General features: G+C 47.3%; 1 protein-coding gene and 1 non-coding gene across 4 annotated transcripts in view; both read left to right on the top strand.

Moving 5' to 3' along the window:
- Positions 1 to 2022: 2022 nt before the first annotated feature.
- Positions 2023 to 2095, top strand: TRNAK-CUU. Its single transcript has one exon. It is a non-coding gene; the product is annotated as a tRNA-Lys (tRNA).
- A 3276-nt stretch (positions 2096 to 5371) lies between these two features.
- Positions 5372 to 18851, top strand: part of MORF4L1 (mortality factor 4 like 1) — a 38471-nt gene continuing 24991 nt past the window's right edge. Inside the window, exons 1-4 of one of the 3 annotated variants that reach the window (XM_029574340.1) lie at positions 5537 to 5554; positions 10832 to 10878; positions 11549 to 11616; positions 12023 to 12138. Coding sequence is in view for 2 of the 3 variants with exons in the window: in XM_029574338.1 (XP_029430198.1) it covers positions 5515 to 5554; positions 10832 to 10878; positions 11549 to 11616 (155 nt within the window). In the remaining variant the exon portion in view is untranslated. Of the gene's footprint in view, positions 5555 to 10831; positions 10879 to 11548; positions 11617 to 12022; positions 12139 to 18851 lie in introns of all 3 variants that reach the window. The other 2 variants (XM_029574338.1, XM_029574337.1) reach the window with 2 other exon arrangements.

The following is an 18851-nucleotide window of genomic DNA, read 5'->3' as shown; positions in this document are numbered from 1 at the left end:
TCTGAGAAGAGGTCACGCAGAAACAACGTGAGATACCCAAATCCGGCCCGGGCTTTGGGGACGGAGGAGTGAGAGGGCCCATGCTATCTGGGGATCGTGTTAACTCTAAGCGCAGAGCAGTAATATTCCGCGTCCTTAATTCTGCACATAAGCTTGAAATATTGAGAGCCTACCACCGCCAGAAAGACCTACGTTTTGAAGATGACCCAGTGGCGGGGGCCTTGCGAAGAAAGGCGTTTGCTCCTGCATGTTCTCAGCTGGCGCTGATGAACATCGGATCCACGTTGCTTTTTCCTGAAAAGCGGGAAGGTTTCCACAAAGGAAAGCATTTGCTCTTTACTTCAGCTGAAGAAGCCCCTGACTCTGGCTGAAGAACTTTGCTGCTTGACTTCCTGTTCAAAGTTAATTCTCCTATTTTGGATGTTGGATTAGAGGGGAGGGCCCTCGCAGCACACGTGATCTACCCAAACTGGCTAATTTTGGCTACTTTGGTTGGTATTTGGGGAGCAAGGTTCGTTTTACCCTTCACTCGTTGTATTACCTTTATTGGGGGCTTTCTTGGGGATTTCCATGTATTTTGTTTCTGTATTATGCTCGTTCTGACTCTGCTTTTTTCTGTTCCACTCTTTATGGACTGTATTCCTTTTTCAGATCTGGGGATCCTATCCTATTGTGGTATACATGTATCGTCTTTATCTATTATTACTTGGGGGGGGGGGGGTCCTAGGCTGGGGGACCTATCACCTGCATGAAGGTAATGTTTTATTATTGCAATATTATTACATTCCCTCTAGGCTTTTAGGGTGACCCTTGGATATTTTACCTGGAATGTCTGTGGGATAGGTTGGGTTACTAAACGCTATAAGGTTTTTCAAACAATGCGCAGGTCACGTGTAGACATAGCTATGTTGCAGGAAACGAAACTTTCTGATGCTGAACACCAGAAATTACAGAAACAGTGGGTGGGCAAGGTTTTTTCTGCTTTCTCTGACCATTGCAAGGCAGGTGTTTTCATAAATCCCTGGTGTTTACTGTGCAGTGCTCTCTGCTGGATGCAGAGGGCAGATATCTTTTTCTGGTGAATGGGCTTTTTGGCAAACAGATCTTGTTGGGCAATATTTACGCTCCAAACAATTCCTCCCAGCCCTTTTTAAATAAGATATTTAATATAATTTTACGACACTCTCATTTACCAATTATTGTTGATGGTGACTTCAATATGGCATTTGACAGGGCTATTGATAGACATCAACTCGAACCCCCTCACATGTGGATCTTACACGTGGTCTCCCACATCTTTTTAATAACATGGACTTGATAGATGTCTGGAGAGCCCTTCATCCTTTAGAGAAAGATTATACACATGTCTCTAGGGCACATGGCTCGAAATCTCTTCTGGATGATTTATTAGGGAGTAAGGCTTTTTTTTCGAAGGTGGTCGGTTCTGCAATTGGTCCTCTAGCTATTTCGGACCATGTTCCAGTGTGGTTTGATACTGAAGGTATCTCTCCTCTGTCAGCTGGTCAGAGATGGACATTACTTCCCCTCTCTATTATGATAGCACCCTTCATACTTATCTTAGGGACAAATAGAGGGAATTCGCCCACTTTAACGAGGATCGTCAATCTAACCCTGTCCTTTACTGGGAAGCTGCGAAAGCTGTGTTGTGTGGCGAGGTTATAGTGTATCTTGCTAAAAAGAAACGGGAGCTTGCTCATGGTATTCTGCTGCTAGAAAAACAACTCCTAATAGCTAAGCAACAGTATTGTCAGAACCCTTCTGTTATGAATCATGCTTGATTTTATACAGTCCAAACTCATTCACCATAAAACGAAGACGAGTTTACTTTATTATAAATACAAACTCTTTCAATGTGGCAATAAGGCACAGAAACGTCTGGCTGGGATATTCCTCATATTATCTACCTTAACTGAAGAATTGCTGCCAATTCCAACTCTGGCCAGCAGGGGAGACTGGCAAAGCATGAGACAAATAAGCAAAAACTACCAACTTGGCACAACAGCCCGGCTAGCTCAGTCGGTAGAGCATGAGACTCTTAATCTCAGGGTCGTGGGTTCGAGCCCCACGTTGGGCGGTGAAATGTTTTGTTTGCTTAATGTCTCTAATTAAAGTGTATGATTATTATTAGCACGCAGGATGCAAAATGACTTGAATGGACACCTTACAATACTATTTTATTGCTATGCTGTCATTATTTGTAAAGTGCCTTTAATCCTCCACATATAAGGAAACTGAAGTAAATAGTGAAGAAGCAACATTTTCTATTTATTTACAAACATCTGATATTCCGCTTTTTTTCAAGAATGGTCTCAAAATGCACCACAATTTATTTTTTAGTTGAAAGGGAACAGAGGAAAGCTTTTCTCAAACTACAATGCACATGAAAATTTCTTACGTTTCTAGCTCCCATTAATAAAGGGAAAAGAAACAAATGAAACCAAAGCAGCTGAACTAAATTCTGGACAGTAAAATAGGGCTAAAGTTCAAGATTCCATAAAAACATCAGAAGTGCGGTGCCGGGTCAGATCCAGGACCCATCGAGCCCCTCATCCTGTACATAAGAACATAAGAAGTGCCGTGCCGGGTCACACCCAGGACCCATCGAGCCCCTCATCCTGTACATAAGAACATAAGAAGTGCCGGGTCAGACCCAGGACCCATCGAGCCCCTCATCCTGTACATAAGAACATAAGAAGTGCCGGGTCAGACCCAGGACCCATCGAGCCCCTCATCCTGTACATAAGAACATAAGAAGTGCCGGGTCACACCCAGGACCCATCGAGCCCCTCATCCCGTACATAAGAACATAAGAAGTGCCGGGTCACACCCAGGACCCATCGAGCCCCTCATCCTGTACATAAGAACATAAGAAGTGCCGGGTCAGACCCAGGACCCATCGAGCCCCTCATCCTGTACATAAGAACATAAGAAGTGCTGTGCCGGGTCACACCCAGGACCCATCGAGCCCCTCATCCTGTACATAAGAACATAAGAAGTGCCGGGTCACACCCAGGACCCATCGAGCCCCTCGTCCCGTACATAAGAACATAAGAAGTGCCAGGTCACACCCAGGACCCATCGAGCCCCTCATCCTGTACATAAGAACATAAGAAGTGCCGTGCCGGGTCACACCCAGGACCCATCGAGCCCTCATCCCGTACATAAGAACATAAGAAGTGCCGGGTCACACCCAGGACCCATCGAGCCCCTCATCCTGTACATAAGAACATAAGAAGTGCCGGGTCACACCCAGGACCCATCGAGCCCCTCATCCTGTACATAAGAACATAAGAAGTGCCGTGCCGGGTCACACCCAGGACCCATCGAGCCCCTCATCCCGTACATAAGAACATAAGAAGTGCCGGGTCACACCCAGGACCCATCGAGCCCCTCATCCCGTACATAAGAACATAAGAAGTGCCGGGTCACACCCAGGACCCATCGAGCCCCTCATCCTGTACATAAGAACATAAGAAATTGCCATGCTGGGTCAGACCAAGGGTCCATCAAGCTCAGCATCCTGTTTCCAACAGTGGCCAATCCAGGCCATAAGAATCTGGCAATTACCCAAACACTAAGAAGATCCCATGCTAATGATGCAATTAATAGCAGTGGCTATTCCCTAAGTAAACTTGATTAATAGCAGTAAATGGACTTCTCCTCCAAGAACTTATCCAATCCTTTTTTAAACACAGCTACACTAACCACATCCTCTGGCAACAAATTCTAGAGTTTAATTGTGCGTTGAGTAAAAAAGAACTTTCTCCGATTAGTTTTAAATGTGCCCCATGCTAACTTCATGGAGTGCCCCCTAGTCCTTCTATTATCCGAAAGAGTAAATAACCGATTCACATCTACCCGTTCTAGACCTCTCATGATTTTAAACACCTCTAACATATCCCCCCCTCAGCCGTCTCTTCTCCAAGCTGAAAAGTCCTAACCTCTTTAGTCTTTCCTCATAGGGGAGCTGTTCCATCCCCTTTATCATTTTGGTCGCCCTTCTCTGTACCTTCTCCATCGCAATTATATCTTTTTTGAGATGCGGCGACCAGAATTGTGCACAGTAGTCAAGGTGCGGTCTCACCATGGAGCGATACAGAGGCATTATGACATTTTCCGTTTTATTCACCATTCCTTTTCTAATAATTCCCAACATTCTGTTTGCTTTTTTGACTGCTGCAGCACACTGAACCGACGATTTCAATGTGTTATCCACTATGACACCTAGATCTCTTTCTTGGGTTGTAACACCTAATATGGAATCTAACATTGTGTAACTATAGCATGGGTTATTTTTCCCTATATGCATCACCTTGCACTTATCCACATTAAATTTCATCTGCCATTTGGATGCCCAATTTTCCAGTCTCACAAGGTCTTCCTGCAATTTATCACAATCCGCTTGTGATTTAACTACTCTGAACAATTTTGTATCATCTGCAAATTTGATTACTTCACTTTGGTCTCCCTTCTTTGTACCTTTTGTAATTCTGCTATATGTTTTTTGAGATGCGGTGACCAGAACTGCACACAATACTCAAGATGAGGTTGCACCATGGAGTGACACAGAGGGATTATGATATTCTATGTTTTATTCTCCAGTCCTTTCCTAATAATCCCTGCATTCTATTTGCTTTCTTGGCTGCTGCTGCACACTGAGCAGATTTCAATGTATTTTCAACGTTGACACCTAGATCCTTTTCCTGAGTGGTGTGGTCTGCACCATGGATAGACTCGGAGGGATTATGTAAGAGTGAGCAAAAGGGATTCATCCGGTAAATTTACTGCACTCCTCCTACACAAATAACATGAAACACCAGGAATGTTCCAGAGCTTTCACTCCCACTGCTGTAGTAACACAGAAGCTGTTCTGGGATTTCAGGGCCTGGTCAGCCATCGCAATTAAAGTGACTGCACCTCGGAACGGAAGGACAGACGGTCAGCTCGAGCCACCGGGTAAACGCTAAAAGGCCATAAGCTATAAAGAGGGCCCAATCCATGCACCCTCTCATGTAGGATGAAAAGATAGCCCCCAGAGTCCTCTGCGCCTAAAACTGAAGTTTATGTGGGCACAATGTGTTTGCACGCAACACTGTTAAATAAAAGTCCTAACAATTTTCTTCATAAAAATTCTTCATCTGTGTAATTCGGGATAGACTCACATTCTCCGGCTAGAGACCATGTTTCCCAGCATGCAGCTGTAGGAGGGTACCTGCGCACGCGCACTGAGTCACAGTGGTACCGAAAGGGCGGGGCGGTTTCGAGCTGACGTAGCGCGTTCCCAGCAGCTTGCTGAAAGCGAAGCGAGAGGGTTTATGACGTAGGCACGTTTATGACGTTGCATCACGGCGGCATACCAGCTAGCGAAAGGGTGGCTTTGGGAAAGCAGGGTAGGGCTGCGGCATGACGTAGCACGTTCGTGGCGTTGCGTCGCGGCGGCAGGGTAGAATGCGGAGTCGGTTGGCGGCAGCCGCGGCGCAGAGCTCGGTATAAATGGCGCCGAAGCCCGAGCCCAGGCCTAAGTTTCAAGAGGGTAAGTGTGGTGGAAGCCGAGGAGCAGGGATCGGCCCGGGAAGTGGTCCTGCTGGTGAGCAGCACGCTCTCTAGAGCTTGCACCTCAGGGCAGCGTTGGGGCCACACCCCTTCCCTCCCATCACGCTCTCCCCTACTCTCCCATCGCTCTCCCCTTCTTCCAGCCCCCCCCCCCCCCCCCCGGCATTGCAGCCCCCCCCCCGTTTCTATAGTCCTGCTAAGCCTGAGCCGTGCTGCACCGATAAGTTCCGCTCACCGCATCTTACCGTGAGACAGACAGCTGAGGTTGCAGGGAACATTGCAAGGAAAATGCCTCACATCAAAATAAGCTAAACCCCTTCCAGTCCGATTGTTCCTATCGCGGTGAGTTCACTGCTCTTCAGCCCCTTTCCCCTTCCAGGCCTCAGAGCATCAGGCTGATGAACTCAGGCCTCAAAAGACAGGAAATCTGCAAGCTCACGGCTGCATCCCTGTAATCTGCATTGAACGAATGTACCTTTTACCTTAAATTAACCTGTTGTGTTGACTCTGGAGTATTCCTTTTCTGTACCTTTATAGAAAGGATCCACTTACCCAAGCGATTCTGATCCAAGTTACAAATTTAGCAATATTATTAAGTTGGTAAAGTTATTAATTAACTTTATGCAAGGAATCTTGTTCAGTAAATCAACATTACTAAAAAAGAACTGGACTGTCAAGCAAGGTTCTCTGGATAATTGGGATGGGGTAGGGAGCATGGGCGCAGTACACTGACAGTATTAAAAAGATTAGTTGCACTTGATAGCTGACTTAAATCTGGAATCCATATCTCTACGATATTGTATAGAGTATTTGGGGGGGGGGGAGAATATGGCTTTTTAAAATATTTTCTTCCAAAAGCTCAGTGAATTTTTCTACCCTGTAAGAGCTGCTCTTTACCAAGGCCTTGTGGCTGCAGCATGACTTACCCTTCCCAAACATCTTTGAGATTTATTCATATCACTGGGCATCCAGCAGTGTCCTGTATCCTATACCAGGAGCTGTAAAACGTATGCACACTACAGGAGATGCTCCTTGGAGTCTTTGCGTCCAGCAGTAGTATGTGCTCGCTTCAGGGGCTCTGAGATTTAGCCACAGTTGGGAACTGCTTGAGGTAATGAGGCCGATAGCATAATACTCAACAGAAGCTTCCATTTTAAGAAGCTTTTATAGTTTTTTCTGCTTAAGAGCTCAGATGTTAAGAGAATAATTGTTGCAGCTAAAATAAATAGTTCATTGTCCAGCTGGAAGTTTCTGACTGATTGCAGAGTCTGTTTTGCACAAACATAAGAAATTGCCATGCTGGGTCGGACCAAGGATCCATCAAGCCCAGCATCCTGTTTCCAACAGAGGCCAAAACCAGGCCACAAGAACCTGGCAATTACCCAAACACTAAGAAGATCCCATAGTACTGATGCCAGTAATAGCAGTGGCTATTCCCTAAGAAAACTTGATTAATAGCAGGTAATGGACTTCTCCTCCAAGAACTTATCCAAACCTTTTTTGAACCCGGCTGCACTAACTGCACTAACCACATCCTCTGGCAACAAATTCCAGAGCAGCTTTTCTTCAGGCTGATTCAATACCAGTGCGTGGCTTAACACATGATTAGACGTATGCCCATAACCCCCAATGCAAACCAGGGGTTAGAGCATCCTAAACATGCGGTCAATAGAACACGGAGGTGATAGTGCTCATCACATGTAAATTCATGTTGATGAGGCTATTAGCTGTTTCCCACCAATGCAAACAAAAAAATGTTTGCATCCAACGTGCATGTTTTTACCCTCAAAAATCAATGCCTGCTGCAAGAAAGTGTTTTGAGGAGACCATCATGGACTTATCATGGTGATATATTAAGTCGGAGGAACAGAAAAAGGAGAATGTTTAAAAAAAAAAAAAAAAAAAAAAAAAGAAAGTGTGCCGGTGGTCAAGGAAAATGTTTCCTGTGTATGTAAATAGTTTTGAGAATGCAATTAATAGTGCAGTAAAAAATAGAAATTACAATATTTCAAAATAGTGATAAGAGCTTTCCAGTGAGCACTAGTGTTTTTGAGAATTTTTGTATTATATATTGACACAATTTGGGGTTTTTTAATAGGTTGATTTATCAATGAAATGAATATTCCCTTCAGCCACAGAAACCTCCAAACTCAAGCAGGTTGATGCAGTATCAGTGCATGGAAAACGGGCACTCATGATTGAGCGCTCGCTCTCCTAACGTGTGCGATCTACCTCTCCGGGGCTCCCGATGCATTATGTAAATTGTCTTCCACAGTAAAAAGGAAGTGCTGGGGGAATTGTGCGCCCCTGTTACCTCCTTGGCAGCGGGTGCCCAGGAGAGGTGGCTGTCAGCAGGTTAGGGCACCCGCTGCCGAGGAGGAGGTTGTGTGGGGAGCGCCCCACTGGGATAGTAAATAGGATAGGGGGGGTTCCTCACTGGGGGAACGGAAAGGGTTGTTTGTGCGTGGAGGAGTGGGAGAACTCCCTGCTATAGTGGCAGCCATTTCCTGCTATGGGGCCACATTAAGTAGCTAGCTGTACATTCGGATGTGATATGATTTTTAAAAGGGGTGAAATGTATACAAGTATCTTCAGTGGGATCTTGATTTGGTCCTTAGAGCACTAGTAGGAGCAGCCTTTTGAAGCAAGCAGCCATTGAGGATCTGGCATTTAAAAACTACCTTTTTGATAGCAATCTGCTCCACCAGATGCATTTTAGAATTGCAGGCTCTCATATTCAGCGTCCTACTTGGTCATTTCTCCACATTCAGTCACCTTTCGACTGGTAGTCTCATTCCTCCTGAAGGTAGTCTCCCTTCCACGTGAATCAGGCAGTGTTGCTGCCAGCATTCAGGAGGGAGGAATGTAAAGGGAAGGACGGCAGCCCGTATGATACTGTTAAGATACTGACAGGTTGTTCATGCTGCTCGGGGGACCACAAAAGGGAGAGGTAGCCTCCAAGGACACGTTAACCTGATGGATTAAAGAAATTCTCTTCAGCCTACACACTCAATGGTAGACAAGCACCAGTGGCACTCCATGCCCATACTCTGAGGGCGGCCCTGTAGATTTAGCTTGGGGAGACCACCTGAAGGCAGCCCTGCTTCCTCCCACCCAGCGTAGGAGTAGCGTTTGTATTTTCCAAGTGGACGGATTGGTCTAGCAGGAGGGAAAAGGAAGGTCAAATTTGTTCTTATTTGATTATTTTCTTTCCTTTGAGTCCTGCTTAGACCAGTCCAGGCCCCACCCGAGATCACAGGAGCCACAAGCAAAGATGTCCAAAGTAATCCAGCTTTCTCTCTTCTTCTTTTCTCTCCTCTTCACCCTCCCCTGTGAGGGGGAATAACCTCTATTAAAAAGGGGGAGAGAAATAGTAAAAAAAAAAAAGTGGGCGTTGGAATGGGGGTCTTTATTCAACTTTGAAGGTAGGGCCTACGACCACCCCCCTTTATGGCCAAGATTGAGGTCATGAAGGAGATGTGCCCTCTGTCTCCAGCAGCGAATTCAAGTAAGAACAATTTTACTAGTCTGCTCTAATGACCTCCATGAGGACGTGAATTACAATTCATATAGTGGGAAATTGCTTAAAATGAATCCCTGAACTGGACCTGGGGCAGTCTCACTCTTTCTTTGTTCAGTTGTAATTTCCTGCTTATCCTGCTGTATTTATACAGGTAGAAGCCTTTGGGAGTGGGGTAAATCCATGCGCCACATATTCTGAACATGAAATTTGATATTCACCTGAATTTTTAGCCTTTCTAGGAGACTGCAGAGCATTTCATTTCTGGGGTATATCTTGTGCTGAGAATTAATTATATGGAAAATAGTTGAGCTGAGAGAATTACTTGGCTCCTGTCTGGCAGGGCATCCAGCAGCATTTTAGTTATGTCCTGTTGGGTTCTGTTCATGTGGGGAGGAGGAGTATGGCATTGTTTTGGCCTAGTAACTTCCTCCTCCTCGTTAATTTCCTTTTGGACTTCCAGCTCCTTCAAAACCAGACCATACTGGGGCTGGCATCATGACCTTTCATTTGCAGCTACTCTGTGTTATCCATGTTTCTTTACCCCTCCCTCCTGTTTATCCCACTTACCACAGGACACTCCCTCCATAACTTGGCATGCATACCCTACACCTAGCCAGCAGGCATTGCTGTTAATGACTGTGTCACTTCCTCTGCAGTCTTGCAACCCTGAGGAATGGAATCAAAGATGCTGCCCTCAAAACTGCCACTGAGTCATCCAATCTGTTGATAATGGAGGTCGAATGCAGAATGATGCTAGTGAGAAGCACTGCCAGATTTTTTGGGGGCTGGGTGGTGATTGGAAATAATATTTCCAGGCAGGATTAGGATGATTCCATAGGATCTTGCTTCCAGACTGAGTCCTCTGCTGAAGGGTCAGCTTCACTTTCTGCCTGTGTCATTGGAGTATGTCTCAGCTTTCATGGCCAGCTGGCATGCTCTGCTTATGTTATGTCTCAGTGACCATTCTCTAGGCCAGCTCATGCTCTCTCTGTGTTGTGGTATCTTTGCTTATGCTATGGAGTGTGTCATTGGTGTCTTGGAAGCCATTCTATAGCCCGGCTCACCCTGGGCATACTCTGCTTATGTTATGTCTCAGTGACCGTTCTCTAGGCCAGCTCATGCTCTCTCTGTGTTGTGGTATCTTTGCTTATGCTATGGAGTGTGTCATTGGTGTCTTGGAAGCCATTCTATAGCCCGGCTCACCCTGGGCATACTCTGCTTATGTTATGTCTCAGTGACCGTTCTCTAGGCCAGCTCATGCTCTCTCTGTGTTGTGGTATCTTTGCTTATGCTATGGAGTGTGTCATTGGTGTCTTGGAAGCCATTCTATAGCCTGGCTCACCCTGGGCATACTCTGCTTATGTTATGTCTCAGTGACCGTTCTCTAGGCCAGCTCATGCTCTCTCTGTGTTGTGGTATCTTTGCTTATGCTATGGAGTGTGTCATTGGTGTCTTGGAAGCCATTCTATAGCCCGGCTCACCCTTTGCCTATGCTGCAGGAATTTGCCAGTTGTCATTGGGGTAGTGAAGGTCACTAGCAGATGCTAATGCTCTACAAAATTAGAAAAGAAATTGCCACCTAGCCCTTACCTTTGTGTCCCCAGTGCCAGCCGCCTTGAAAATGCTGTCTTGGATCCTCTTATCTGCCTTAGGTGTTCAGGAAGATGCAGTATTTGTGCTTCCTTGTTGCTCAACAGTTGATTAACCAAAAGCCCCTTTTATCTTTTCTTGCAGGTGAGCGTGTGCTGTGTTTCCACGGACCTCTTCTTTATGAAGCAAAGGTATCATTTTCTCTTTGGCTCCTTTAATTGTGTGAGTGGGAGGATAATCACTGTATCACAGTGCTTTGTAACCTGCGTCTCCCCACCACCTCGGGGTGCAGGTCTGACCCTTTGGTACTTTTCTGTGCTGGCAGGGATTGTTCTTTGTTTGGGGGCTTCAGTACGTATCCTTTGATGTGCCGGCCTGAAGGCAGGAAAGCTCATGTGCCTGGGCTGCCCTCTGCACCTGCGTTAGTACGTGGCCTCTTTCTAGACTTATAAGACTGCATCACAGTGCTGAGTGAGTGCGTCTGATCAGGTTCATTTACCGTCTGTGGAACAAAGACTTTAAGAGCTGCTGCATTGCCATTTGCATTTATCAAGATTTGGTGCACCAGAGAAATTAAGCAGTGAGGGCATTTGTCAGACAAGACTGATTCTGGTGGGGTTTTGCAGGACAGGCTCTAAGGGTATTAGGCAGGTGGGAGCATTGCCCATTAGGATCTGCTTGGTATTTCCCAGTGACCTGGAGTGAGCCCGGGTGGAGACGTCTTGCTGGACTTGGTCTGACCCAGCCTGGTACTTAAGTTATGGTCACATAAATCTGTAATAGCCATGATTTGGCAGTGCTTTCTCGCCTTTTCTCCTGCTTGTTCTGCTCTCTGAAATGTTTCCATACTTCTCTTTCCAGTGTGTGAAGGTTGCCATAAAGGACAAGCAAGTGAAATACTTCATCCATTACAGTGGGTGGAATAAAAAGTGAGTATTTGTGTGCGTTTGGGGGCTAAGACCTGAATTTATGGGACTGATTAGTGAACAAGTGGTGAATGGACAGAGGAGGAGATTACAGACAGGACAAGCACATTTAGCCGGAGTTCATTTTTGCAGTACTAATAGATTAGTCGTGAGGAAAATTGGAGTTTTCATGGCCTGTGATACTTTCTAAAGGACCAACAAAAAGTTGTCTGTCAGCTTTTGAGACCACTCAAGTCCCTACCCTAAAGGCAGAATTGACATGAGACTCCCTAAGCTTAACGAATGCTTTGTAGTATCTTCAGGCAGCTTTGCAGTGTGTTCAGGCAGCATTTGTGGTGTGCTCAGATGAAGGGACCGTGTGGTCTCAAACTCATGTACTACAACGTCTTTTTTGTTGGTCCTTTAAAAGGTATCCCAATCGCAGAAGACGCCAGGGCTCAGTGTGAGGATTTCCGGCCAGGATTAAGAGGAGAGGCACTGGGCATTGTTACAGTCAGAGCCGCGGCACTGTGCAGGAGCCCTTGAGTGAGTCACTGCTCCCACAGATTCTTACCTTTCCTTAATGTCACGTTTTCTAATGACACCCAGCCTACTCATATACCAGGGATCCCACACGGTTTCCTACATACGAAATCAGGAGAGATTCAAGGAAGCACATTTTCACTGCACTTAAAATCCAAGAGCAGTGAAAAGGACCGAGTGCTGCATTGGAGAAAACCCACTGTCTGTGAGCACAGTAGCGTCTCTGCATATACAGGTGACCTTCTGCAGGGCCTTTGCTTTGAGGTTGCTTTAGGGATGCAGTCCAGCTCTCCCAAGTCATACATTAAGATTTGAGAAAGGTACTTCCTAAGTTTTTCTGTAAGTAGCACAACACCACCAGTGTGCATATAGGAAATGCCAAAATCCATTTCCATGGTGAATTCTTGGCAGTGAAAAGCTTTTCTGCCATAGACAGGGGGAGAGAGTGTGCTTGAAATGATCTGGGGAGAGGATCTGTTTCTTTTGGGTATTGGTATAGGACTGATGGGCTGACCTGATCCAGAACTTTCTGTTTTAGTAAATGCTTGTTTGACTGCTGGTTGGGTTTTGTTGTTTCATGTAGTCTCTGCTGAAGATGTAATGACTCTTATTGTTGTACACCGCTTCAGATAGCTTTGTCTGGGGAGCAGCAGAAAATGAATTAAATTGTAAATGACATTATCGCAGTAAGGCAAACACTCCCACACTGCTTGCAAACTGTTATGCAACATCGCAAAACAATCATAACGGGAGATTTAAATTACCCCAGTACTGACTGGGTAGATGTTGCTAAAGGAGGTAAAGTTTCTAGATGAAGTAAATGACTGCTTCATGGAGCAGCTGGTACAAGAGGGGGAGCGATTTTACACCTAATCTTTAATGAAAAGCAGGGTTTGCTGCAAGAGGTTACAGTCTTGAAGCCACTTGGCAATAGTAATCATGGCATGATCACATTAGACTTTGATAACATTTCACTTTCAAAAGGGAGACTGATAAATGAGGAAAATGGTTAGGAAGAATTGAAAGGAGCAATTGCAAAGGTAAAGAGTTTGCATTAGGCATGGATGTTGTTTAAAAATACCGAAAAAGGTGGAAGGAAGGTCAAACAACTACTGACATGGTTAAAAGGTGAGGTGAGAGAGGCTGTTTCCTAGTGTGTAGCCTGATGGGCTCAGCACCAATGGGTTATGTGCTCCCCTGCCAGCAGATGGAGACGGAGTCAGGTTTCAAAGCTGAAGTCACCCTAGATACCCCCCTGCAGTGACCTCAGCCATTCAGTATCTCTCTGTCTCCTAGCAGACGTGGATTGTGCCTTCCCTATCGGGAACACAGTACTTTTTAGAAGAGGAAATTTTACCTTTAAATTGGAGAAAGATTGAGCCCTGTTCTCATGCGGTGATACCTTAAGGTCCCTCCCCCAGTTTGAGAATTCCTGAGGTGATTTCCCAGATCCCTTAAATCTGGGAAATCAAAGTCCACACCGGCTCCCGGTGTGGACTTTGCTGCTGAAGGAGCTGAAAGGCAGTGGGTCCTAGAAGCCGAGTGTGGCGATGACGGCCTATGCCGCCCCCCCCCCCCCCCCCGCAGCCAGAGACCGTCTGTACTCAGCTGGTAAGTGCTGAGCCCAGGTAAGTAAAGAACTCCGATTCAGAGACATGGAAAGGCTTTGGAAGTTTTTCCTCCGATTGATGTTACCAATCCCGTTAGGGCAAGGGAAGGGGGTTTTTGAGCGGGCTGAGCAGCCCCCCCCCCCCCCCGATGGGCTAGGCCCCACTTCGGACTCGGTGGCCTCTCCACAAGACAGGCCACGGCGGTACCATCTTGCTCGCTGTTTGGTGTGGAGCCATTTTCCCCCATTGACCGTCGGTATGCGCGGCGTGGGCCAGTCCTGTTGTGAGCATAAGTACGCGCACACCTATGTACATAACTGCATGCAGACATTCGCGGAAAACCCGGACGCTTATACTTAAGCGCGTCAGGGCAGATTTGTGCACACTTGAGCTCAGGCACTTACCGAATGAATGCACAACTACAGTTAACTATGGCTCCAGCAACAAAATAGCACAAGCGACACTCCCTTTGTGCTGCCTGCCATATTAGGGCTGCACAGTCTGACCTTGAATCCTTCCTGTGTCAGCACTGTGAGGAAGCCCAAGGAGGGCTGGACTCGGAACTTCTCCAAGCCTGGTCCCTCCCAGTCGGAGGACGGGTCGGCCACGACCTTATCTAGTAGCAGCCCGGATCTGAGCAATCCCGGGGCTTCTTCCTCCCTGGGAGAGGGCAGTTCAGCAGCCCCTACCCCAGTTCCTCCTGGGCTGAGTATGGACCCAGCGACCTTTTTCTTGGGTGGAATTCTTTCAGGGCCTTCAAGCCTTTGTTCGGGCGCAGTCAGCTGCTGCTTCTGCCCGGTCTGAGCCCCAGCTGGGAAGGACTCGTCTTCCAAACCCTATCAGCATGCCTTGGGACATGCCTCGCCTCACCAAGGGTATCCCTGGTAGGGACTCTTGACACCACGGACGACTATGGGGATGAAGGCTCGTAGGACGTGGAAATCTCTCCAGGCCTGAAGCCATACCGGACTATGATACAGTTTTTCCACAGAGATGAATTACCGGCCCTGGTCTCCCAGACCCTGAAGACTCTGGGAATTCCCAGCACGGACCCTATGTCAAAGAGGAATCCCATCCTGGTGTCTCTAAGGAAAGCATCTTGCTATTTTCCGATGCTGGAAGTCATCTAAGAGTTGATTGACCTGGAGTGGGACACCCCGGAAGCCAGTTTTAAAGGTCAGGCCTTGGAGGCCTTGTACCCTCTGGACCTGGTGGCCAAAGAACGCCTGCATTTCCCAAAAATGGATCCCCTGGTCTGCTCAGTCTTGACGCGAACAACTATCCCAGTAGAGGGAGGAGCGGCCTTGAAGGATGCACATGATAGGCAGTTGGAGTCCATCCTTTAGCAAGCCTTTGACATGACAGCAATGACACTGCAGATCACTTCCTGTTGTTCCCTGGTGGCTCGTTCATGTCTGTTTTTCTCAAGAGAGGCAGATAGCTCAGGGGCGCATCCCAGAGAGGCGCTGGAGCCCACTGCGACCTTCCTAGCGGATGCAAGCTCTGACCTAGTGCGTACCTTGGCCAGAGGAGTAGCCTCAGTTTTAAAGCTGTTACATCTTGCTTAATTTTGTTATTTTGATTGTTTTGTATTATGTTGGTCTTACATTATTTTATGCTTTTATTGTATTATTGAGTTTTATTATGTTCTTATATAGTGTTTACTATATAATAGAGTGTACACCGTCGAGATTGTTCCAGATTGACAGTATATAAAACAAATAAGATAGCTATGGCTACGAAATTGCTCAGCAAACATGACCTCTAAGGCAAACCTCACAAAGATGCCCTTTATGGGATACTTTCTATTTGGAAGCAAATTGGAAAAGCTAGCCAGTTAGTGGGGTCAATCTCCAGTGCCTCAGCTATCGGAAGATAAGAAAAAGAGGTCACAGCGCCCCTCACCCATAAGGGGTCGAGCCAGCGCTTCCAGCCCTACAGAAACTAGTCACTTTAGACATCTCGGCCCTCGGGAAGGTGTTGGTCCTTTCAGAGCCAACAACCAAAAAGAGGAACTGGTTCGGGCTCAGGTTTGACCCAAACTTCCCAATGAACTTTGGCCAACCCATCCACGGGACAAGGAGATAGGGGGCAGACTATCCCTCTTCTATCAAAGGTAGGTTGAGATCACGTCGGGCAAATGGGTACTGGACATCATATGCTCTAGAATTTCACAGCATCCCTTGGGACATGTTCATAATATCATCCTTTCCATTCGCAGCACAAAAAACTGGCAGTGGAATCCACGTTGATTAAAGCTCCTCAGTTTGAGGGCTATGACCCCGGTACCTACACCCCAGGAAAATACGGGGAGTTATTCCATCTATTTCATAGTACCCAAGAAAGAGGGTTCATTTCGCCCCATCCTGGATCTCAAGAGCGTCAGTCATCTGTAGGTAATTGACTTCCGCAAGGAAACTCTTCGCTCCATCATGATGGATTGTACAACCGGGAGAGTTCTTACCATCCCTGGGCCTCTGAGGCCTTCATATCCCAATCCATCAAGACTATCAGCGTTTCTTATGCTTTACGGTACTGGGCAGCCATTATCAGTTCCAGGTGTTGCCCTTCGGCCTGGGAACAAACCCCAGAACATTCTCCAAAATTATGGTGATCGTAGTGGCAGCACTAAGGAAAGAAGGGATCCTGGTGCACCCTTATTTAGACCAGCTGATCTGGGTGAAGTTGTTGGAAGAAAGCCTCCAGGTGACCAGCAGGGTCAGGTCCCTGCTTTAGGAACTCGGTTAGGTTGTGAACGTTGACAAGAGCAGTCTCAAGCCCTCCTAGAGTACCTGGGAGTCCGGTTCGACACCAAGCAGGCCAAGGTTTTCCTCCCTCCCTCGAGGATAAAGAAACTGATATGCGAAGTGTCGGTCAGCAAACACAATGTGCCCTAGGGTATGGAGCTATCTCTAGGTCCTGATGGAGACAACCCTGGAGGTAGTACTGTGGGCAAGGGCACACATGCGGCCACTCCAATGCTGTCATGCTGGAACCCACGGTCTCAAGACTACTCAATTCACTTCCACCTACTGATGGAAGTATGTTCTCTGCTCCAGTGGTGGCTACAGGAAGTGCATCTAAGCAAGGGTCTAAGCCTGTCCCCACCGAACTGGCTAGTCATCACGACAGACGTGAGCCTCCGAGGGTGGGGAGCCCACTATCAGGAATTGACAACCCAGGAGCGATGGACCAAGGAAGAGGCATGTTGGAACATAAACCGCCTGGAAGTCCGAGCTGTAAGATTAGCGTGTTTGCAATTCAGCCATAGGCTCCAGGGACAAGAGGTCCACGTGATGTCGGACAGCGCAACAATGATAGCCTACATCAGCCGCCAGAGAGGAACCAAAAGCCACCAAGTGTCTCTGGAGATAGAACCCCCTTATAGAATGGGCGGAGTTAAATCTACAAGGGATCTCTGCCTCCCACATCGTGGGAAAAGACAGACTTTCTCAGCAGGGAGAGTCTGGATCCAGGGGAATCGGCGTGGTCGACCAGAGCCTTCCAGCTTCTAGTAGATCGCTGGGGCTTTCCATCCATTGACCTACTGGCCACATCTCACAATGCGAAGGACCCCCCCCCCCCCCCCCGATTCTTCAGTCGCAGAAGAGATCAGCGCTCCCAAGGGATCGATGCCCTTGTCCAGACCTGGCCAGAGGAGGACTTCCTGTACACCTTCCCTCTCTGGCCTCTGCTGGGCAAGGTCATTTGCAAGATCGCAACAGAGGAGTGGTCAGTCTAGTGGCCCTGGATTGGCCCAGATGCCTGTGGTTTGCAGACGTGGAGGTTTCTTGTGGAGGCTCCCCTATGCCTCTCTCTGCACAGGGACCTTCCTCAACAAGGTCCGATTCTTCACTAGGACCCAACTCTATTTTGTCTCACGGTCTGGCCCTTGAGAGGGTTTGCCTGACGAAGCGTGGATATTCGGCGGCTGTAATTGCCACCTTACTCTGCACGCAGAAGTTCTTGACGTCCTTGGCGTCGTACGGATCTGGAGAATATTTGAGGCCTAGTGCGAGGAACGCGGGGTCCCCCCTTGGATGACCAAGATTCTTAGCAGGGCCTTCCTTTCGGCCTCTGCACGCTCTGTGTCTATGCCTGTTAACGCTGAAGACTGTATTCTTGGTGGCGATATGCTTGGCTTGTCGCATCTCTGAACTACAGGCGCTGTCATGTCTGGAGCAATTCCTCCAGTTGACTCCAGTAACATTGCAGCTTTGCACCATCCCTTCCTTCTTGCCAAAGGTAGTCTCAGAGTTTCACCTGAACCAGTCCATTTCCTTACCGTCCCTAGATAGATGCAAGGACTCGGAAGACTACTACCTCCTACGCCACTTAGTAGGCTTAGTACGGTATCTAGAATGTACAGAACCAGTGCGCAAGACAGACCACTTGTTTGTTCTTCACGTTGGAAGGAAACAAGGCTAAGCAGCTTTGCAAGCTACCATAGCTCGCTGGGTCAAAGTTATGTAGAGGCAAGGAAGCCTTTACCCCTTCAGGTTAAAGCTCAGTCCACTAGAGCCCAGGTAGTATACTGGGCAGAAGTTAAGCTACCGTCTCCTGTCGATATCTGCTGAGCAGCAACGTGGTCTTCCTTGCACACCTTCTTCAGGTTCTGTCACCTGGACATCCAAGCCCGAGAAGATGCAGCCTTTGCGAGGGCAGCGCTAACCGGACCACGGGCAGCCTCCCGCCCCGTTCGGGAGTAGCTTTTGTACATCCCATTGGTCCTGAGTCCATTTGCTACACGCTAGGAAATGAGAAATTATTTACCTGATAATTTTGTTTTCCTTAGTGTAGACGGATGGATTCAGCATCCTGCCCGTGGCTGCCCATGAACAGTGCCAAGGAATCACACATGAATCTTGATCCCAAAGAGGTTCCGGGTAAGCCATTACCCTATCCCTAGATCTGGGCATCTGAAATATTTCTGGAATTCAGCGCTTATGTTTGAGTACAGTTACGGTCACCAGTTTTAATCAAGTTTTTCAATAGTATGTCCGCAATGGCTTTTGAAGAGAATACTGAATGGCTGAGGTCACTGCAGGGGTATATCTAGGGTGACGTCAGCTTTGAAACCTGACTCCTTCTCCATCTGCTAGCAGG

This window comes from Rhinatrema bivittatum, chromosome 13 (assembly GCF_901001135.1).
Source record: "Rhinatrema bivittatum chromosome 13, aRhiBiv1.1, whole genome shotgun sequence".
NCBI classification, from domain to species: domain Eukaryota; kingdom Metazoa; phylum Chordata; class Amphibia; order Gymnophiona; family Rhinatrematidae; genus Rhinatrema; species Rhinatrema bivittatum.
This window is presented reverse-complemented; position numbering and strand designations above follow the sequence as displayed.